This window comes from Podarcis gaigeae, assembly GCF_964106915.1.
Source record: "Podarcis gaigeae genome assembly, chromosome: Z".
Taxonomy (NCBI): domain Eukaryota; kingdom Metazoa; phylum Chordata; class Lepidosauria; order Squamata; family Lacertidae; genus Podarcis; species Podarcis gaigeae.
In genome coordinates, this window is record NC_139691.1 from 16,341,903 (window position 1) to 16,365,526 (window position 23,624).

At 42.9% G+C, this 23,624-nt stretch overlaps 1 protein-coding gene across 21 annotated transcripts in view; it reads left to right on the plus strand.

The window, feature by feature from the left end:
• FNBP1 (formin binding protein 1) overlaps positions 1-23,624 on the plus strand; it is a 118,181-nt gene that overhangs the window by 57,282 nt on the left and 37,275 nt on the right. For all 21 annotated transcript variants that reach the window (XR_014560163.1, XR_014560164.1, XM_083721955.1 and 18 more), the window contains exons 5-6: positions 9,510-9,572; positions 10,222-10,326. Coding sequence is in view for 19 of the 21 variants with exons in the window: in XM_083721955.1 (XP_083578081.1) it covers positions 9,510-9,572; positions 10,222-10,326 (168 nt within the window). In the remaining 2 variants the exon portion in view is untranslated. The remainder of the gene's footprint in view (positions 1-9,509; positions 9,573-10,221; positions 10,327-23,624) is intronic.

Consider the following 23,624-nt stretch of genomic DNA (forward strand, 5'->3'; position numbering starts at 1 on the left):
TACCTTCAGGGCTGCCTTGTCCTGTACATCCTGAGTTGATCAATGAGCTCATTTGTGAAGCAACTATTAGTGACCCCACTTGGGCCAGAAGCATAATTTGTGCCAACGATAAAGCATACCCTTCAGTGTCATGGGCCTGACTCTGTGGAACTCCCTCCCACTGGAAGTCAACCAGGCACCATCCCTGCTAAGTTTGAGGGTAAAAGTTTTTGATTGCAATCCAATGTGGAGATATGGAGAGCTGCTGCATTTAAGATTAACAGACAAACGATCAGAAACTGAAATTGACAGTCACGACCCATTGACTGGAAAATGCGGGGGTGCTTTCCTTAATTTTGTTTTTCATTTTGATTTTCAAAGAGGTTTGCAGGAAATGTCCATAAATAATCAGCCAAAGTGTTTGCTCCAGCTCCAGCCAAGATTATTCGTCTGTTGACTAGTAAATCCAAACAGTGCCTTGTGGGGACAATTAACCAATTGTTTCTTCAATACAAATGAGGCTTTTTCATTTTTTATTTTTTTAATGGAACCTTTCATGAGCAAAATATTTCACATGATCCTTGCTCAATACAGCAGCACAAGCTGCTCGGTCCTGCCTCACCCTCAACCCCCCCCCCCGCTTGTTTTGAGATGCATCTATTGCAGTGCTTTATGTTTTGATTATTTAAAACATCTGCTCATGTCCAAGGCAGCTCCATCGTTGGGATTGCACCGTGAGTCATTGTGTTTTGCACACACAGAGAGAGCTCAGCTGATGTCATGCTGGCAGCCGTTATCCTTTTGTGAGACATTGAGTTTGGAGTAGCTTCCTTGTGGGTGCAAAGAAGGACAGAGGGCCTTCTCTGATTGCCTCACTGAAAAGAATATCATGGAGATCGGAAAGGTTCAGAAAGGGGCAACTGAAATGATGATGAAGATGGTGTGACTTCGCTATGAGGAAGAGTTGCAGCATTTGGGGCTTTTCAGTTTGGAGAAAAGGTGAATAAGAGGCGACATGATAGAAGTTTATGAAATCATGCGTGGCATGGAGAAAGGGGATGGAGAAAAGTTTTTCTACCTCTGTTATATCACTTGAACTCATGGGCATTCAATGAAGTTAGATGTTGGAAGATTCAGGACATATGGAAAGAAAGGACTCATTCACACAGTGCAGTTAAGCTATGGAAGACAATGATGGCCACCAACTGGAATGGCTCTAAATGAGCATTGAAAGGATTCATGGAGAAAATGGTTATCAATGGCTACTTGCCACAATGGCTACACTCTGCCTCCATAGTCGGAGGTAGCTATGCTTCTGAATTACCAGGTGCTGGAAACCATAGGAGGGTAGAGTCCTCTTGTGCTCAAGTCCTGCTTGCAGGCTTCATATTGGGGCATCTGGTTGGCCACAGTGAGAACAGGAAGATGGACTAGATGGGCCAGTGGCCAGATACAGCAGGCTCTTCTTCTGTTTTTCTGTGTGTGTGTGTGTGTGTGTGTGTGTGTGGTCTACTGGTCCTGAACATGATGTACAAAATTTGGGTGTACATTGTGATTCTGCATGAAGTATAGATTGTAGAACTTTGCTTCCTGACTTCCACTTTTAAAACAATCAACCCAAGTTTCTGGTGAGCTGCGTAATTTTTCTAGTGATCCATAGGAGAGCTACACTGGCATAGTTTTGTTTGATCCTCACCATGACTACCAAAGTCAGAATTATTATTTCCCTCCTCGCATTCTATTTTATTCTTCACAACAACTCTTAGATGTTGGTTAGGTGGAGAGTGTACAGTCTAAAGTCACCTAGTGAGCTTCATGGCTGAGTAAGGATTTCAACCAAGGTATCTATTAGGCCTGGGAGATATATCAATATATCACCCAGGACTGGTATGAGGAGCAGACTGCGATGTTGGCTTCACTGGTGAAATGACCACCGCTCCTGAGTCCCTCTACTAGCAACTTCTTCCACCCCATTCTGCCCTCATACTGTGCAGAGGGAGAAAAAAGCTGCATCAGTGAAGCACCAATACAGCTTGTTCCTCTCTCTGCATCTTTAAACCCGAGGTACCACTGTATTTTGGATAACCAAGCATAAACGTTTTAGGTTCCAAGAGTATGCCATATCCTAATCTGGCAGTTGCTCTCCCCCCTTGGCTTTCAGATGGCTTTAAAAGAGCATTGGACAAGGCTTATCAATGGCTACCAGCCCTGATGGCTGGAGGGGACAGTCCTGTCACTCCCCTCAGCTGAGCAGTTAAAGGGTCCCCCAGCCTGACACTGTCTCCCACTCGGGGGGGGGGGACAATACCAGGGATGGCTCAGTTGGGGATCAGGAGCCCTGTCGCGCCCCAGCTGAGCTGTACAAACAAGCCACCTTGTCCCAGCCCACTAGGTGCTGGGGTGAAACTGCCTCAGCTCCCGCAGTGAGAGCTGCAGCAATTTTACCTGGTGCCTCACGGTCTGAGGCCAGTGCAGCTTGTCTTTTCAACTTCGTGGTATATCCCCAGACCGTGATGTTTGGCTGGTGATATACCGCGATGTTGAAAAGCTGATACTGCCCAGCCCTAGTCTCTCTGGTCCAAATGCAACACTCAAACCACTACACCACACTTCCTTTCAAGTGATCATATGCTACCTGGTGGAAACTTTAAATGATAATCCCTTGTTGTGATGGCTTGACTGGTTAGAGGATAGAGAGAGTTGTGAAGAAATGAGCCTATTGCGCAGAGGTAAAAATTGTCCACCCAGGACTTTCAGCTGCGGTATGAACCATGGATCTTCAAAGTCTGACACACTCAGTGTTTTGGACTATGTTGATATGGAGAGAGTTGATGTCAAGTTTCCAAAATCTGTCATTGTGAGAAACAAACACATTAGTTGCTTACCAACTGATTTTAAAAACAGACACACAAACGCACTTTACAGTGACTCAACTGAAGAAATCTCTCTGAATATTTAGCAAGGATCTTGGGTATCTGTCGGCTTCCTCTCTGCATTTGAGGCATAAAATAGATTCATCCCTTGAAGGGGATGCTTGATGCAGTTAAAATAAATTCCTTTTAAAAGCCCTGTTTGTCTTGAAGCCTCACGAGTGAAGAAATTAGGGCTGTGCACCAGATTTGGCTGAAGGCCAAAGCCCAAACTTGGGCCAGTTTGCAGAGAACCAGGCTTTGGCCAAGTCTTGTGAAAACTCACTGCAGAACCGTTATAGGGCATTGCAGTGGTACCTTGGGTTACAAACACCTCAGGTTACAAACACTTCAGGTTACAGACTCTGCTAACCCGGAAGTAGTACCTTGGGTTAAGAACTTTACTTCAGGATGAGAACAGAAATTGCGTGGCGGCGGCAGCAGCGGGAGGCCCCATTAGTTAAAGTGGTACCTCATGTTAAGAACAGTTTCAGGTTAAGAACGGACCTCTGGAACGAATTAAGTTCGTAACCAGATGTACCGCTGTATTGTGCAAGGCATAGAAGAGGTGGAAAGAAAATATTTTCTCCATCATAATGCAAGAACTCATGGACTAAAATCCATGAAGGTGGAGGTTGGAAGATTTCAGGACACATAAAAGGAAGGATTCTCCACACAGTGCAGAGTTAAACTGTGGAACTCTGAAAGGACACAGTGAAAGCCACCAACTTGGATGGCTTTAAAGAAGGATTGGGCAAATTCATGGAGGAGGAGAAGGCAGCCATGGCTATTAACCACGGTGGCTATGCTCACCCTTCTGAATATGAGTTGCTGGAAAGAACAGGAGGGGAAAGGGTTGCTCTTTCACTCAGGTCCTGCTTGTCGGTTTCCATTGGGGCATCTGTGAGAACAGGATGTTGGGCTAGATGGGTCACTGGCCTAATCCAGAAGGCTCTTCTTATGCTATCTTGGGTAGGAAGTAGAAGCTTGTGCTGAGCACACCTTTTTCCAGCAGAGAAATGTGGGTGCATTCAAAACTGATAAGGATTGACCTCTCCACTCACCAGCTCACCACAGGGAGCACCCTGGAGAGGCAGCACCCAGCAGGATTGGATCACCAGCTGGTGAGCAGAGGGTTCAATCCTGCAGTTGTCCAGGGAGGTGGAGGCACAGCATCTCCTTCCCCTTCCCAATGACATTAATTAGGAGTTTAAAAACCCTGATTAAGCATTAGTCTTGCGAGTGAATGATTTCAGGACTGGATCCTGGTAGATTTGGGTATTCCCTCGGTCACGGCAATTTGGGAACCTGGATCTAGTTGGATAGACTGTGCACCATCCTAGGTGAGGGGGGGATTTGTACCCTTTATTCCTTTCCAAGTGCTTGAAATAATAGCAGTATAGTTTAAACTGTTTAAAACTTACTATTCCCATCCCTGGGTTTCATCCCCCACTAATCTTTGGTTTTAGTACCTTGTTGTCCCATTATTATGATATTGTTTTTAAAAAGCTTTTCCGTGCGGCCTCAGAAAAGACTTTCTCTGTGCCCAGACTGGGATTAATCTCTTGTCTCTTACGTATTTCGCAACCTGGAAAAATGAGAATTACAGATCACACTGAATTAAAATATCTTTTGTTTTGGCCAGGCAGCTATTTTAGCTGTGGAAAATGTGAAGTTGCTGGCTCCCCCACTCCCACCCCCCGCAGTTGCCTGGAAGGTTTGATATCCAGGAAATTAAGTACAGTAAAACAAAACAGAAGCAAAGGCCTCTGGGATGGTTCATCCACCATTCTGCCCTCATTGCTCCCAGTAACATTTTTGGGAGGTCAGGTTTAAAAGCTGGATACAAGGCGAGGTGGAATGAGGTTGGGCTGGATCTGAGGCTGTGCTTTGGGGAATACTGAGCTCTGAATATGCTTCTTTAAGAAGGATATTGATAAGCTGGAAGGTATGCAGAGGCGGGCAGCCAAAATGATAAAGGGTATAGAAACCAAGCCTTATGATGAATGGTTGCAGGAGCTGGATATGTTTAGCCTGGAAAATAGGAAACTGAGAGGAGATGTGATAGCCATCTTACATACAGTGGTACCTCGCAAGACGAAATTAATTCATTCCGCGAGTCTTTTCGTCTTGCGAAGCACAGTCAAGTCGCAACTGCACCTCATCAAGCGGTTTTAAGAAAAAGGAAACAAACTCGCAAGACGTTTTCGTCTTGCGAAGCAAGCCCATAGGGAAATTCGTCTTGGAAGCAACTCAAAAAACGAAAAACTCTTTCGTCTTGCGAGTTTTTCGTCTTGCGAGGCATTCGTCTTGCGAGGTACCACTGTACATGCATCCATGCAACATTTTATTTTTATGCTGCCTTTCCATAGTTGAGGCATGTTCAAGGTGGCTTACAACATGAAAAAACTCTTAAAAGTTGTCATAAATAAAACATACAAACCAAATCAAACAATTTCCACATAAATAATAATAAGATCTAAAAGGTGCAAAAAATTAATAGCAATAATAGCAACAACCCTCCCAACTAAAGCCCCTTGAGTCTGTTCAGCAGCCTCAGCATTTGTAGATGGAGTCATTCGGGGCCCCTCCAGGCCAGGTGGGAAAAGGTCTACAAGGCGGGAAGCTGGTCTTCCAAGACTTGCAGCCAAGTGATATATATCTGAGGGGCCATCACTCGGAAGTCAGAGCAAGCTTTTTCCCCTGCTGCTCCAGAGGGTAGGACCTGAACCAATGGATTCAAATGACAAGAAAGGAGGTTCCAGCTAAACATCAGGAAGAACTAAGTGCTGTTCCACAGTGGAACAGATGCCCCCTGAAGCTGGTAGTCTCTGTTGGAGATTTTTTCCACAGAGGTTGGGTGACTATCTACCAGGGATTCGTTGTGCATTGCAGGGGGTTGGACTGAGTGGCCCTTGGGGTCTTTCCAGCATTGCTCCAGCCAAGAACAAGCTGGAGCTGAGACCTTTCTATAGTAGTAGCACCAGGTGCAGCCTGTTTCCTAGCAGTACCCATGTCACAATATGATGCTTCAATTAAAGGGACCCAGTTTTCTCTAGTCATTGCCTACTGCTACAAAAGGACACGGGTGGGTTAGACCACAGAGCCTAGGGCTTGCCGATCAGAAGGTCGGCGGTTCGAATCCTTGCGATGGGGTGCGCTCCCGTTGTTCGGTCCCTGCTCCTGCCAACCTAGCAGTTCAAAAGCACGCCAAAGTCAAGTAGATAAATAGGTACCGCTCCGGCGGGAAGGTAAATGGCGTTTCTGTGCGCTGCTCTGGTTCGCCAGAATCTGCTTAGTCATGCTGGCCACATGACCCGGAAGCTGTACACCGGCTCCCTCGGCCAATAAAGCGAGATGAGCGCCGCAACCCCAGAGTCGGCCACGACTGGACCTAATGGTCAGGGGTCCCTTTACCTTTTACTGTTACAAAACAGGACAGATAAATGGAAGTAATTCTTTACACCGTGCTTAGTTAAACTGTGGAATTCACTCCTGCAAGAAGCAATGATGGCCACCAATAGAACATCCTTTTTATCATGAAAGCAAGCATCATATTCACCCCACAAGGGAACCAACACAAGGGAAATCTCATAAATTTCATAAATTTCATAAAACATAGTATCTGCTAAAGGGAATATCCTCCTAAACACCAGGAAATAAAATATTACAAATTAAACTTGACTAAAAAGGGGGGGGGGAGTTGTTTCCAATACTAGACCTACTCAGAGTAGACCCATTGAATTCAATGGGCATGACTAGCTTAAGCCTATTAGTTCCAATGGATCTACTCTAACAGGGCTAAGTTAGTCACACCCATTAAATTCTGTAGATCTGACTAGGGCTAGCACCAGATGCAACCCATTAATTCCACATTTATAAATAATGTGATTCCTGCATCGCAGGGGGTTGGACTAGATTATCATTGAGGTCTCTTGCAATTCTATGATTGTCAACTAGGCAATGTCTAGGTAAATAAATATGTACATTTCTCTTTCCCATTCTGGGTCTATCTGGAACAGGCCCCTGAGCCTTAGTGTGCTTTGAAAGAAACATTAGCCCTGGAGGAGAGTAGGCGAGCGTGTATTGCAATCCCCCCCAGGAGTTGCAGGCGGTGTAAGCTGCCTTACTTTTATCTGCTTAGCAGGTATTAAAATATCCCACAGGTTGATGTGACAGTGAAGCAGCTCCAGAGAAGAGGAATTCATATTCAGAATGTCTTTTTTCTAATGCTGTATTGCAGTGGATGTTGGATTTTCCTTTTAAAAAAAGGAGATAATTATTCTCCATGTGGTAGAAAAGATTGGCGCAGGACGGGTGTCATCAGAGTTAATGGGAAACAATTACTCTTTCAGCTCTGCCCATAATCCAGCTGCATTGCCTTTTATGGCTTCAGCTGGCCTTTAATTGAGTGTTCGTTGTAGGTATGAGTATGGTAACCTGGCTAAGATACTCTGAGTAGATCTACCAAAAATTATGGGCAAGACTTAACTGAGACCCAGTAATATCAGAGCAGAAGTTAGACAACCAAAAAATGTTCCCCTTTCTAGTTAGGGCTGGGGTGGCCAATGTGGTGCAACTCCCATCATTTCAGACTAACATCTGGAGGCAGAGGTGTAGTGGTCTAGGGTCATAGACCCATTGCTGTTTCTGAAGCTGGGCCCCTGCCTCCTAGAGCTTTCCAATTAATATGTCATTGGAGCCCATCAGAATTGAAAGGAGGTGAGTCAGCCACTGAGGATGGGCTCCTAAGGTCACTCTGGAAAAGGTGGGTAGAAAGGACACTTGAGGAGTTGTGCTTGCTCCAAAGCTAAGTGTTTAGGGACATTGAAAACATAAGGGGCTCCAGTTTCAACAGAATGGGGCGCAAGTTCTGTTACATACAATGGAACTTCAGAAGATAATTGCAGTACAGTGGTACCTCTGGATGTGAATGGGATCCGTTTCAGAGCCCCGTTCACATCCTGAAGCGAATGCAACCCGCATCTACGTGGGTCGTGATTCGCCGCTTCTGCGCATGCGCGTGACATCATTTTGAGCATCCGCATGTACGAGCGGCAAAACCCAAAAGTAACGTGCTCTGAAAGGCAACACGGGGAGATCTTCACTGATCATTGCAATGTATTGGCGGACGGTCCGGGAATCAGTGTGTTTTTACATGAGTAGAATGTGTCATTTTATTTAAAATGCATCTCTGGGTTATTGGTGGGGCATAGGAATTTGTTCACCCCCCCAAATATATATATATATATATATATATATATATATATATATATAGTCCGGCCCCCCACAAGGTCTGAGGGACAGTGGACCGGCCCCCTGCTGAAAAAGTTTGCTGACCCTTGGTATAGTGCTAGAAGGTTGTATAATCTTAGAAAGGGGCATAGCTGGGTGGAGTGGAGGGGTGTAGCTGGGATTTGCCACCACACTACTGCCTGGAGGGCACCATGTTGGCTAGTTAAGAGAAACAAGTTGCTGACCCAGAAACTAATGTGGCTTGGAAGAGAATCTCATTTAAAGTATATATATTTTAAAAATACATTGTAAGGGGTTGAACTAGATGGCCCTTTGGGTCCCTTCTAACTCTACAATTCTATGATTCTATGACTGGGAATATAGAAATAGGTGGGTGTAGCTTCCGATTGGCTGCAGGAGCTTCCTGCACTCCATTGGAAGCTGCGGAAGCTGTGTCAGGCATTTGGCTTCCGAAAAACTTTAGGAAAATGGAACACTTACTTCCAGGTTTGTTGTGTTCGGGAGCCGATTTGTTCGGGAGCCAAGCCATTCAAGTACCCAAGGTATCACTGTACTTTACATCAAGACACCTATTCTATATAAAACCGAACAGTTATCCCATGTGTTCGAGAGGATGTCCCATTATAAGGACATATCAGCATATGTGGTGATAGTGTCCAAAAATATAAATATTTTGGTAAAATGTATTTACAGAAATGTCTTTAATTAAAAGCATTTCCAATTACTTCAGGACTAGCTCTACTTCATTTGTATAGTCATGATATGCTGCAAATTAGAAATAAAGAGCTCATAACACATTTATTAACCGCTACAAGAACAACCATTGCCAGGACATGGAAATCATTGCAATTATTAATCGTGGACCAATAGTATAATGCAATTTGGTTAACACCATTATTGGAAAAACTGACACAAAAATTAAAATTAGCAAGAGGCCAAAAGAAACATGGCTATTTTTATGCAATTTGGTATTATTTTATTGATTATACGAACCATGAGGCATACAGCAGAACAGTACCTATAGTTTACACCGTAGTTTGACTTGCATGAAGCATGTTTTAATTTTCTTCCTTACTCCCTATAAATTCCTATAAACCCCTGTAACTTAACATTGTTATTGATTCAAAATACCTTTTATTAATGGTCAAAAATCTAAGCATATACATTATTAAACATCATTTAACACAGCTTGATAATATATTGAGAAACGTTTATCTGAGTGTATACAGTTTTATTTTAAATCTCATTTTGTGTAACTGTTGCATATCATATGTCCAAATGTAATAAATATAGGGCAAACAGGTGTACATACGTTTTTGTCTCAGTACAGTTCCTTAATAACTCTTTGCTATGGTTTTACAACAGCACTTTCATGACGGCAGAAAAGCTCAGCAGCACATCGAAACTTGCTGGAAGCAGCTTGAATCGGTGAGTTAAAAAAAAACAACCCTCCTGACATTGGTGGGTCTTACACAGGGATTTCACACAAGGAAGGGTCTCAGACAATTTCCACGAGGTCCAGGAACATTCTTTCCAGAAGAGGCAAGTCAAGTGGGTTAGGTGTTGTGCTCCTGAGCCATATCTTATTTTATTTATTCTTTATTTCACTACATTTATATACTGCTTGATTGCAGTTTATGTGAGGAGCAAAACATCAAAATCATAATTGAAAGTCCATTTCAAGCATTCCAAAGATAATTAGTGAAAAGAGATTAAAACACATAGCTTTCTACATAAGCTTGCTTAAACAAAACATTTTTTTTTGAAAAGGGTACAGCAATGCCTGATGTCAAGAGACAGGGAATTCCTTGCTCAAACTTTATTCCCTCCCATTATTATTATTGTTGTTGTTGTTGTTGTTATTTAAATTTGTATCCCACCTTTCCTCCAAGCAACTCAAGGTGGTTTAGATAGTTTTCCTCCTCCCCATTTAATCCCCACAATAACCCTGTGAGGTATGTTAGACTGAGAGGTCACACCCAGCTGGCCCAAACTTCATGGCGGGATTTGAACCCTGATCTCCCAGGTTCTAGTTTGGCACTCTAACCGCTATGAAACACTACCTTTCCCTTAACAGAGCAAAAGAAGATTTGAAAGGGACTGCAAAGAAGCGGACAGGGCGCAGCAGTATTTCGAAAAGATGGACGCCGATATCAATGTAACGAAAGCAGATGTCGAAAAGGTAAACCAAAAAAAAAAATGGAGGCAGGAGATTTGGGAATTTTCTGTGAAGAGGGATTACATGTTATAAACCACTTGGGAGTCGTAGTTCTGTGAGGGAAATAGGGGGAAGCCATGACTGTTGAAAGTTGTATGATACTGCTTTAAATTGGAATAATGACAAATGTTAGTATATTTTATTGATTAATTGAGCTCAAGGTGATGTAAATGCTCTCCCCCTTCTTAATTGATTCCCACAACAACCCTATAAGAGGCAGTGACTGTCCCAGGGTCATCCCGTGAGCTGAACCCTGGTCTCTCCCAACCACTACACCATACTGGCTGTCAGAACAGAGGTCTTAGCTATCATCTCACTGTCCTCACAGAGACAGAAGTTTCCCCAATGCTGTTTTAAAAGAAAGTCACACACAAGCTTCATACCTAACTGAGCTCCCAAACGGACTGAGCGTTTGCGGAAACAGATAACTTTCAGTATGTATTGGTTACTGCTGATTTTGAGAAAGCCAGGTCTGTTTCTGGTGATTGCATCCATAGCGCTCCTCTGGGAATTTTGATATTTCAGACATGGCTTGCTAAAAATAGCCAGGGTGCTCTTCTCAGCTAGAAATAAACTGCAACAAGGGCTAATCTCCATAACTTTTCTGGAGGAGCAAATTCCAGAAGGCATGTAGCTGCATTTGTCCCCCTATTAGGAAAGCTTGCAGCATTTGGGACTTATTCATGCAGCACTTAAACTGTGAAGCTTGCTGCCATAGGAGGCAATAATGGCCACAACTTAGATGGCTTTAAAAGGGGTTGGGCAACCTCATGGAGGAGACGGCTGTTGATGGACAACTTCCATGGTCAAAGCGGGTGTTGGGGTGCATATGCCTATGTTTTTGTTCAAATTATTCAGAACCATGAGGACTAGGTTATTAATTTTAGGTTGTACCTCAAGAAAAAGGGTCTGCTTTGCATGAAGGAAGTCCTAGGTTCAATTCCTTGTAGCATCTCCAGGTAGGGATGCCCTTCTTGCTAAGGTAGACTGCCTCTGGACATGGGGGTTTCATTTCAGTACAGTGGTACCTTGGGTTTTTTTTTTTTTCCAAAATTTTTATTAGGTTTTTTTAATAAAAGAGATACAAAATTAAAAAACAGCATTGTTTGTGTCTTTACAAAATTTCATAACATCTTTGGACTTCCTCACGTCATCCGCTCGCACTTACATTGTTCATAAAATTTTTCAAGCAAATTACCATCTTATTTGTAATCTTATAACCAATCATTACAATATAATCTAATAATGCTCATCTAATTTAGTGATGGCCAATTGTTTATAATCAAGCATCCTTCTTAGCATTCCATCAAATTACAATAATTTTGTAAATAAATCTTAAATTTCTTCCAGTCTTCTTCAATCCTTTCTTCTCCCAGGTCTCGAATTCTGCCAGTCATTTCCGCCAGCTGCATATAGTCCATCAGCTGCATCTGCCATTCTTCCAGCGTGGGTAGATCTTGAGTTTTCCAGTTCTTTGCGATGAGTATCCTTGCTGCCGTTGTTGCATACATAAAGAAAGTTCTGTCCTTCTTTGACACCTTCTGGCCGACAATACCCAGAAGGAAGGCCTCTGGTTTCTTAGTGAAAGTATACTTAAATACCTTTTTCAGTTCATTATATATCATTTCCCAGAAGGCCTTCACTTTAGGGCAAGTCCACCAGAGGTGAAAGAACGTTCCTTCATTCTCTTTACATTTCCAACATTTATTGTCAGACGAGTGGTATATTTTGGCAAGCTTAACTGGGGTCATGTACCATCTGTATATCATTTTCATTATATTTTCTTTCAAAGCATTACATGCAGTAAAGTTTAGCCCAGTGGTCCACAACCTTTCCCATTCCTCAAACATAATGTTATGCCCAATGTCCTGTGCCCACTTTATCATAGCCGATTTAACCATTTCGTCTTGTGTGTTCCATTTCAACAGCAAGTTATACATTCTTGAAAGTACCTTAGTCTTAGGTTCTAACAGTTCAGTTTCCAGCTTCGATTTCTCCACCTGGAACCCTAGCTTTTTGTCATTTTTAAAAACTTCTTTAATCTGAGCGTAATGTAACCAGTCTCGCACTTTATCCTTCATTTTTTCCATACTCTGCAATTTCCAGTTATTTCCATCTTTTTCTAATATTTCCCAATATTTTGGCCAATTGGCTTCCATATTGGGTCTTTTTCGGGCCTTAGCTTCCAGAGGTGAAAGCCACCTTGGGGTTTTATTTTCCAATAAGTCTTTATATTTTGTCCAGACATTAAACACTGCTTTTCTGACAATATGGTTCTTAAAGGCCTTATTGATCTTAACTTTGTCATACCATAAGTATGCATGCCAACCAAAATTATTATTAAACCCTTCCAGATCCAACACATCAGTGTCTTCGAGAAGTAGCCAGTCTTTTAGCCAGCAGAAAGCTGCGGCTTCGTAATACAACCTTAAGTCTGGCAGGGCAAAGCCCCCTCTTTCCTTTGCGTCAGTCAGTATCTTAAACTTAATTCTGGGCTTTTTGCCCTGCCAGACAAATTTAGAAATATCTCTCTGCCACTTCCGGAAGCATTCCGTCTTGTCTATAATCTGTAGTGTTTGAAACAAAAACAACATTTTTGGCAATACATTCATCTTAATAGCAGCAATTCGGCCTAACAAAGAAAGCTTCAATTTTGTCCAACTGTCCAAGTCTCTCTTAATTTCAGACCAGCATTTTTCATAATTTTCCTTAAATAGACTCAGATTTTTTGCTGTTATGTTCACCCCTAGGTACTTTACCTTTTTCACCAATGATAATTCTGTTTCTCTCTGAAACTGTTCTGATTCAATATCTGTCAAATTTTTCCCCAACACCTTAGTTTTCTGTTTGTTTAACTTAAATCCCGCCACCCGACCAAAATTGTCAATCAATTGTAAAACTCTTTTCGTACTAGATTCCGGCTCCTGCAGTGTCAAAACTAGGTCATCTGCAAAAGCTTTAAGTTTATATTGTTTCGCTCCGACCTGGATCCCTTGCACCAACCGGTCCCTTCTGATCAAGTTTAAGAGCACCTCCAGGACTGAGATAAATAACAAAGGGGAAATCGGGCAGCCTTGTCGTGTTCCTTTTTCAATTTTGAACTCTTCTGTTACCACATTATTAACAATCAATTTTGCTTTTTGTTCTGAATATATTGCGTCAATCCCATTTTCAAAACCCCTCCCCACTCCCATTTCTTTTAAATTTCCCTTCATAAATTTCCAAGAGATGTTGTCAAAGGCCTTCTCCGCGTCTATAAAAATTAGCACTGCTTTAGTGTTTATGTCAGTTTGCAAAAGTTCCAAAACATCAATAATGTTCCTTGTGTTAGCAAACATATGTCTGCCTGGGAGAAAGCCTGCTTGGTCTTTATGAATTACTTGACTTAAAACTCTTTTAAGTCTGTTTGCCAAAACATCAGCAAATATTTTGTAATCCACATTTAAAAGGGAGATGGGGCGGTAGTTCTTGAGCTGTGTCTTTTCAGTTTCTGATTTTGGTATCAATGTGATGAACGCTTCTTTCCACGATTCTGGCGCCTTCTTTCCCTCCATAATTTCATTGCTGACCTCCAGCAGTGGTTGGATCAAATAATCACTTAATGTCTTATAGTACTTGGAGGTCAAGCCGTCTGGCCCTGGAGATTTGCCCAATTTCAAGTTCTGAATGGCAAGTTCAATCTCTTGTCGTGTTATTTTGCTGTTCAGGAGTAATCTATTTTCTTGTGACAATTTTTCCAATCCGTTTTTCCTCAAAAATTGTTCAATCTCAACTTCATTCTGCGGCCCTTGAGTATATAATTTTTTAAAATATTTTTGAAAACACTTTCTAATCTCCACGGGGTTCTGTATACTTCTTCCTTCAATTTCCAAATTTGTTACTATGTTCAATTTTTGTCTTTTCTTCAACTGCCAGGCCAGCAGTTTCCCACATTTATTTGCCGATTCAAACGTTTTTTGTTTCATTGATTTAATCTTCCATTCTATTTCCTGGTTTATCAGTTTTGAATATTGTGCCTGATGAAGTTTAATTTCTCTCAAAATCGGCTGTGACTTCGGATTGGCTCTTAGCTTCTTCTCTAGTTCTTTAATTTTCTCCAGAATCTTGTCTTTCTTTTCATTTTGTGTCCTTTTCCTTATGGCATTCTGTTGTATCAAGAACCCTCTCATCACAGCTTTGCTTGCGTCCCAAATTGTTCTTTTTTCCACCACGGTGTTCAGGTTTATTTCAAAATAGTCCTTTATAACTTTTTGGGCCTTCTTAATGATCTCCTGATTTCTAAACAAATTGTCATTCATCTTCCATCTAAAGGAGCCGGTTGGTAATAATGTCATGTCCATTTTCAAGGCATTATGGTCGGAGCAGGTTTTTGGGCAGATTTCCACTTTCCTGACCTTAGGTGCCAGACCTCTAGTAATCCAAATTTGGTCGATTCTTGTCCAAGTCAGTTGAGCCTCAGAGAAAAATGTTCCTTCTTTTCCTAGGGGGTTCTTGATTCTCCATATGTCAATCCAGCCCATATTTTCTGTCATTTCAAAAAAGGTCTTTGGTAGTCTGCCATCTTTGGTAACTTTTTGACTTTGCGACTTATCCATGTTAGTTGATACAATCCCATTCATATCTCCCATCATTATGATGTTGTCATAGTCCAGATATTCCAGCATGCTTTCATGCAACTTCTTATAAAATTCCGATTTCCCATCATTTGGTGCATAGATTCCTAATATCAAAATTTTTTCTCCTTGATATTGTATTTCAATTGCCAAAATTCTGCCATGTTCATCTTTAAATAAAAATTTAGGTGAAAGGCTCTCTTTTGCATATATCACCACTCCTCTCTTCTTCACTATGTCTGAAGATATAAATTCTTGGCCGAGTCTCTTATTTATCAGCACTTTTCTGTGGAGCCTAGTCACGTGGGTTTCTTGCAGGCAAATAATGTCCAATTGTTCCTTTTTTAATATGTGAAAAATTTTCCTCCTTTTCTCCGGAATGTTGCAGCCATTTATATTCCAACTCAGAAGTTGCAGAGACATCCTGGATAGATCTGGTTATTTTTCTGGGGGTGGTACCTTTTTCGCTGAATCTTCAGAATCCAAGGGTGCAGGTACCTCTGGTGTTTCGAGCTCTGATGGTAATCCAAGTTTTTTATGAAGGTCCTCTCCGTATTGGTTCAGAAATTTGTCTCTGTCTTCCAATGTTCTAATTTTGATCTTCCTCCCTCTGAAAGTAAAAGATAGTCCTTGTGGAAAATCCCACCTAAAGATGATGGCGTTGCTCCTCAAAAGTCTTGCTAATTCCAAATATTCCGATCTCAAATCCAAAAGCTGTTTGGGAACGTCCTTGTATAACTCAATCCTCTTATCTAAGATGTCCAGTGACTTTCCGTAGTGTAGGCCCAAAATCTTGTCCCTCTCCTCCTTTGATCTCAGTGATATCAAACAGTCTCTGGGCTTGTCTTTTTTTGTCAGTCTTCCAAGTCTGAAAGCTGATGTAATCTTAAAGTCCGTCTCTTCTAGGTTCCAGTGCTTGGAAAATATTTTGGTCAAAAACTCAGCCAGATTGTCCTCTTCCACTTCGGGTATCGATCTAATCCTTAAGTTGGTCTCCCTACTTCTCAGTTCAATCATCGAGAGATAGGTCTGATGTTCACCAACTTGTTTGTTGAGTGGCCTCACCTCTTTTTCTAACTTTCCCAGCCTTTGGCTGGTGTCTTCAACCAATTTTCTGTTCTCCCCTGTAGCTCCCTTCAATTCTGCAATTGTTTCCACGTTCTGTGCCACTTGTCCAGCTAATTTATTTAAACATTCGGTGTTTTGGTCTATTTTAAAAGTTTGCTCATCAGCTTTTTTATCCAAGGATTCCACTTTCTTATCCAAAGATTCCAATTTTTCATATATTTTTTCTAAAATGGAGGCAGCTGTTCCTGAGGCCATATCTTCCAATTGTAGTTCCTCTGTTTCTCCTTCCCCTGCACGTGGCAGAGAAGCTGCTGCTTCCTCAGAGAGCACAGTGGGTACCGAAGATCTGCGTTGCTGCAAGGCTGAGGCTAAAGTTGTTTGTCTAGTTCGCGGTCTTTGTTCTTTTTCCTTTTCTTTTGGCTCCTTTTTCTTTGCGCCACTCATTCCAAATTTATCTAAGGCTCAAGGTCAAGCTGAGTTGTTCCCATGAGAAAAAGACAGCCCAGATGGTAACATTCAACCAGGAGACCGGGAAACAGAAAGTATGAGGATGTCACTGCTGTAAAGTCCAAAACCTCTAGGGGGAGCTTAAAATGTCTTTCAGAAGGGAATCAATAAATACAGTTCACAGAGAAAACAAAACCCATGTCCAAAAGCCTTCAAATGCTAAATCTTCAGCAGAGTTGGTTTTACAAAAACACAATGTTTCAAGCCGTGCTTGCTGGTACCTCATAAGATGTCAAAATAGCAAAGTCCAAGCCCCTCAGATTTTTTCCAAATTTTGTTTCAAAGTATTTATGTCTGCAGGCTGACTGCTACTGTTGCCAGGCAGTTCCAGCGGTACCTTGGGTTAAGAACTTAATTCATTCCGGAGGTCCGTTCTTAACCTGAAACTGTTCTTAACCTGAAGCACCACTTTAGCTAATGGGGCCACCGTGCCGCCGCTGCGCAATTTCTGTTCTAATCCTGAAGCAAAGTTCTTAACCCGAGGTACTATTCCTGGGTTAGCAGAGTCTGTAACCTGAAGCATCTGTAACCTGAAGCGTCTGTAACCTGAAGGTACCACTGTATTGTGGTTCAGTGACCTTCACTAAGGCCCACATTACTCCCCACTGACCATGGAATTTTGACCCCAAAATGGCCAAAATGAAATATGGAAAACCCTCTGCAAAAGGCAAACAGGGAGAGAATACCGGTAAATGTTCTCTCCTCTGTCCGACCTCCCCACCCCCAGGCGTATCTGGTGAAACAGCTGCCACAAACCAGCAAAACATGAAAAACATGAAAAAGTAAGGCTTGTTTAAGGCTGCTTATTAGTTTTCAGTACTACATGCAGGTCTGCCTGTTTGGATATCTGAATCTGCGATGTATAGCGAGGTTTGGGTACTAATTCCTTGTGTTTGGATATGTGAATTTTCATATAACAATTGTTTGGATAGCGAGAGCTGCCTGTACGTCCCAATATGGACATGTCTTTCCCTTTGTTAAATTCTTGGCTTGCTGGGGATCCAGCAACTAGATACAAACCAGTCTCCTCCTATCTCACCACATTTCTTTGAAATGCAAAGCGGACGTGCCCCCCCCCCCCAAATGTAAGCCTGTGCTGTTCGCTGCCAGCTTTAAAATTGCCAGAATCTCTCCCACCCCCAAATACAAAGCTGTACCACAGCAGATTGTCATTCCAAGGAGCATCACAGCTATCAAAACAGTGGCCTGTGTTTTGGCATTTAATTTTGTCAGAAATTATAAATAATGCCAAAGAAACAATTGCTCGTTGTCCAAAATTTCATTGAATATTTTTTAAGATGCCAATGAATTGGTCTTGTGTATCATCTTGGCAGCTCAAATAGTAATAGCAACTGAATGGAAAACAGCCCAAAACCTTACACTGTGTGCTTGGTGCCACTCAATCTGGAATGTAGCTATAATGGAAAAAACTATGCATATTTTGAGATTTTGACAAGGACTAGAACCTCCAGGTGCTTTCTATAGGATTTGACATTTCTTTACAACATAGACAATGGAGCCATTATTTTCAAGACAGCCCTCATCAGAAGCCAGGTAAATCTGGAACTAGACTTTCATAATATTTTGTTAAGGTTTTTTGCATAATACAATAAAAAACAAACTAAATAAAAACAAAAACTGAAAAAAGAAAAGAATATGCAGAGTCCTCTCTCAAAGGTAGCTCTGAACCCTTGTCACCCACAGAAAGGGGTGGACCTTCCCAAATCTCACCTGGGAGCTCCCCTTTCTTCTCCCAGCCAGTCATCACCTTCATGTGTGTATAATCCCAATAATGGCTCAAAGCAGAGGAAACCAAGGAAAATAAAAGAGAAGAAGGAAGATAAAAATCTGGAACTTAACTTGATAATTTGATAACGCTGGTGTTCTAGACTTGGTTACTTTAACCCCACATGAAACGGACTGTACTCATTCCGCAAGCCTATTTTATAGGTTTTCCCATCTTTTAATTAGCATTAAAAGATAAGCACTCTACTTCATTTTAGGTTTCTAAGCAGAGGATCGGGTGGTCACTTGCCGCGGATTCTTTAGCTGTGATTCGTGCGTTGTACTAAATAACCCTTGGGCATCCCTTCCAACTCTGCAGTTCTATGATTTATCTGCTGTTATAACTCTTCTCTGTGTCCTATGTACATTATAAAATGGGGAAAAAATGTTACATATATCACTGGGGTTCTCCAGGCTTGTGCAACTAGCCATGCCAGTAGCCACCTCTGAATGATGGGCCAATAAAATAGGAACTACAGTACAGACAGAGAGAGCTGTATTTGCCAGCCTCCCTTTGGGTGCTTTGCCGTAAGCATGTGATGTGGGACTCATCCTTACATAATTCACAAGTGCAGAATAGGACATTGTTTAATCAAGGGACTGCTGTGATAGTTTGGGGGAAGAGGGGGAGGCAAGCAGGAGGAGGGAAGCTTGGAGGGGGTAGTTTAGCCATAACTCAGAAGCCGCTCAGCTTCCAGAGGATGATGCAACAGAATCATTCTCTCTCTCTCTCCCTCTCTCTCTTTCTCTCGTGTTTATTTAGGAAGTTTTTAGACAGTTGGGAAAAAAGTAGTTCCTTTTTTTTTTTTAAGGAAGCTGCCTTGAACAGCTTCAGACTGATAGTTCATCAGCCAGACTGTTGGTTCATCTAGCTCAGTATTGTCTACACTGACCGGCAGCAACTGTCCAGGGCTTTAGGCAGGGGACATTCTCATCTCTCCTGGGACCTTCTGCTTGCAAAGGAGATGCTCTGCCATTGCCCTATAGTCCTGGAAGGTCTAGTCCTCATGGTTCTAAAATAATTTTGTTGTCGTTTAGTCGTGTCCAACTCTTCGTGACCCCATGGACCAGAGCATGCCAGGCACTCCTGTCTTCCACTGCCTCCTGCAGTTTGGTCAAGCTCATGTTGGTAGCTTCGAGAACAATGTCCAACCATTTCGTCCTCTGTGGTCCCCTTCTCCTTGTGCCCTTCATCTTTCCCAACATCAGGGTCTTTTCCAGGGAGTCTTCTCTTCTCATGAGGTGGCCAAAGTATTGGAGCCTCAGCTTCAGAATCTGTCCTTCCAGTGAGCACTCAGGGCTGATTTCCTTAAGAATGGATAGGTTTGATATTCTTGCAGTCCATGGGGCTCTCAAGAGTTTCCTACAGCACCATAATTCAAAAGCATCAATTCTTCGGCGACCAGCCTTCTTTATGGTGTCTAGCTCAGTACAGATTTTATTTGCTTGGCTCTCTCACCCTCCACATTCCCAAAGACTTCCTGGCCCTGAGACCAGATCTCTTGCTGGCTTCATTCAGAGATGGCTGCTGTTTTTCTCCACCGGCTTGATGACCTACTTTGCGTATTGTCTGAGCCCGTTTTTGGAAGTGACACCCTAGCTTGCTTCTCCATGTGTTTGATTACTTTAGTAAGAGCGTATATTGTTCCCTTAGGTGTGCAGACACATATTTCTTTGCATCTCTGGGGAGCGCCAACATTGTCCAAAAGTGATGTGTTTGTTTGAATTATATATTTGTTTCTTCTTTTTTGCTTAATTAAGAGCTGTGAGTCATTCTACCTGCCCGAGTGGGTAAATTAAGCGGGAGGCAGGGCAAGTTTTTCCTGTGTACATCATCACTCAGTTCATAGTTAAACTATGGAACTCACTCCCGTCAACCAAGATGGCTTTAAAAGAGCATTGGACAAATTCATGGAGGAAGATAAGGCTGTCAGTAGCTGCTAGCCCTGATGGCTATGCTTTGCCTACACAGTTGAAGGCAGTATAATTAATTAATTAATTAATTAATTAATTAATTAATTAATTGTGTAAACTGCCCTTCACCCAAATATCACAGGGCAGTTCAATAAAAACAAGAACTATGACAGAAACAAACCAATAACCCTCCTCCCGCAAATATATTTAAAATGTTAATCAGCATTCCCCAAACAGGGAGCCACCACAGAAAAGGCCTATTCTCGTGTTGCTTCCCTTCATACATCACATGGAGGAGATGCATGCAGAAGGGCCTCGGATGTTGAACAAAGAGTCGGAATGGTTTACATGGGGAGAAGCGGTCCTTGAGGTATTGCAGTCCTGAACTATTTAAGGCTTTATAGGTCAAAACCAGCACTTTGAATTGGGCTCAAAAACTAATTGGTAGTCAGGGCAGTTGGGCAAGGATCAGTGTTACATACTCAAGCTGTCTTGGCCCAGTGAGCAACCTGACCACCAAATTCTGCACCAGCTAAAGTTTCCCAGACTCCTTCAGAGGCAGTCCTAATTATAGTGTGTTGCAATGAATGCTCCTGAGTTGCTTATTTCCCAACGATGCCTCTGATCACCAGGTGCTAGAAGCCAGTGGCAGGCAAATTCTGTTTCCAGTTTGCCCTTCCTCTGACTTCTCCAAGGGTATCTGGCTAGACATTGACAGGAGACAGGTGGGGGAAGTAGATGAACGTTTGATCTAACCCAGCATTTAAATTTGCATTTACAGATGAATCTTAACAAAATCACTTTCTCCAAAACAGTAAAACCTGCCTGCAGGTGCCTGGGAATGAACCTGGGACCTTCTGCATGCAAAGCAGATGCTCTGACCCTGAGCTGTCAGTGGGGAGCACACAGCTTCCAAATAGTTGGGGCTGGTGCTTCTCAGGAATCTGCACAGCCCACTTCCTGGCCTTTATGATGGGTGTCTTGGGAAACACGTTCCCATCCACCTTAACGCCTCCTCCCCCACATCTGCACTTGGTAAAGTTGAAAGTGCAAACATTTAACTCCAAGACTTTTGCTTCCTAAACTCTGCTGGAGCGGCAAAAGCTGGCTGGCAGCAGTTTGGGGATATGAGCCTCTTAGCCGTTCTCCTTTTCAAGACCACAGGTTTCTGTTTTGCGTTTCAATTCTTTGCCCATTTTGGGGAAACTGTCTCTCTCTCTCCGGCTCACGAGACTCTCAGAACCTGCCCCCATTTATCTTCCCTTTTTTCCCCTTCGTCACTAGCTCAAAAGCTGCTCCTGAGCTTTGGATATCCTTATTGGGTCACTCGGTTCTTGGAAGTTTTTGGAAAGCTGGGGGGTGGAAAGGAAATCTTCTTGCAGAGAGCTGCCTTGAACTGAGTCAGACCATTGGTCCATTTAGCTCAGTATTGTCTGCACTGACTGGCAGCAGCTCTCCAGGGTTTCAGGCAGGAGACCTTCCCAGCCGTTGGGGATTGAACCCAGGACCTGATGCATGCGAAACAGGTGCTCTGAGCTACGGCTTTTTCCCTTAATGAAGATCTCTGTGCCCCACCTTGAGCTTCTTGGAAGAGAGGTGGCGCAAATGGGAGTTAATAAATAAAGCCAAGTCTCTTCTTGCACTGACATTTTAAAGGGGGCACACTTAGAAACACAAAACAGAATTTGCAATTGAACAGCAAGAACAACAAGATGGTATTATAGGAAAGGATAGTTCCTAACAGGAGTTATAGGAAAGGGTGGTTGTTTTTTCTCTCATCAAGCCTCACTTCCTCAGTTGGTTAGAGCATGGTGCTGATAATGCCAAGGTTGCAGGTTTGATTCCTGCAATGCAGGGAGTTGGACTAGATGATCCTCAGGGTCCTTTCCAACGCTATGATTCTATGATCACAAACTATGTTCACATAGGGAGAGGCTGTAGCTTAGGGGCTGAGCCTCTGCTCTGCATGCAGAAGGTCCAAGTTTAAATCTGCAGCCCTGAAGAACCACTGCCAGCCAGCCTAAACAATCTTGAGTTAGATGAACCAATGGTCTAACATGGTATTCGGCAGCTTTTTATTTATATCATTAGAAGCCAGCAGCAGTTCTGGAAGCTCTTGACCAGGCATTTAGTGGGTGAGTTTGAGGGGAGGCCCAGAGTGCTTTTCCTCTATTCCAGGGGTCAGCAAACTTTTTCAGCAGAGGGCCAGTCCACTGTCCCTCAGACCTTGTGGGGGCCAGACTATATTTAGGGCGGGTGAACGAATTCCTATGCCTCACAAATAACCCAGAGATGCATTTTAAATAAAAGGGCACATTCTACTCATGTAAAAACACGCTGATTCCCAGACCGTCCGCGGGTCGGATTGAGAAGGCGATTAGGCCGCATCCGGCCCCTGGGCCTTAGTTTGCCTACCCATGCTCTATTCAGACAACAAATATTCAAACTAAACATCAGGGATAACTTTGTGACAGGCAAAACCGTTCAAAAGTGGAATGGACTACCTTGGAAGGTGGTGGGCTGTCCTTCATTGGAGGTTTTTTAGCATGGGTTGATCTGTCATGGAAGTTTTAGTTGAGATTCTTGCACTGCAAGGGTTTGGATTAGATGACTCTTGGTGTCCCAACTCTATGACCATGTGATTCCACTCTGAAACTCCCTTTTTACGCCCCCCCCCAACTTTACTGACCTGAACGACATTAAATTGGACTGTCCCCCCCCCCTTCTTTTGTTCCAACACCTTTAAAATGGATCCAAGTCCAGCTAAATGTCAGTTTGGCGCTTTCTTCTTGCACTCCCTCTAATAGCAAACTCAAGTTGTGAAGTGCCAATGGAAATAGAGGCAAAACACGATTAGCAAATAAATTTTGGGGTGGAGGGAAGTGTTGTCAGCATGTTCAGGGGAACAAAAGTCTTTACGGAGGAGGAGCACCAAAATTCTCCTCCGTGGATTTCGATGGTGAAAAGGTCAAATGCAGTGGGAATGTAAGGAACTGCCTTATACTTGTCTGTCTCTAGCTCAGTATTATCCACACTGTCTGGCGGCACCTTCCCAGGGTTTCAAGCAGGAGCTGTGAGTCACAAGAACAGCAACAGGGCTGCCTCCCCCTCCCCACCCCTTGCTGGTATTTTTTCAGCATCAATTGAATCCCAGAGGGAGAGGCTGTGCAGAAAAGACAAGGAAGGCCTGGGGCAGGTCTGATACAGAGAGGCAGCAGGGAACCTCTTCTCTCTGGCTGGTATTTCTGCAGTATCAGGAAGCGTCTGAATGATGAAAGAATCACACCTGCTGAAGCCCAGAGGCAGAGGCTGTGTGAGAAAGGCACGGAAGGTCCAGGTCAGGGTCCCACACAAGAGGCAACAGAGAGTGCCTCC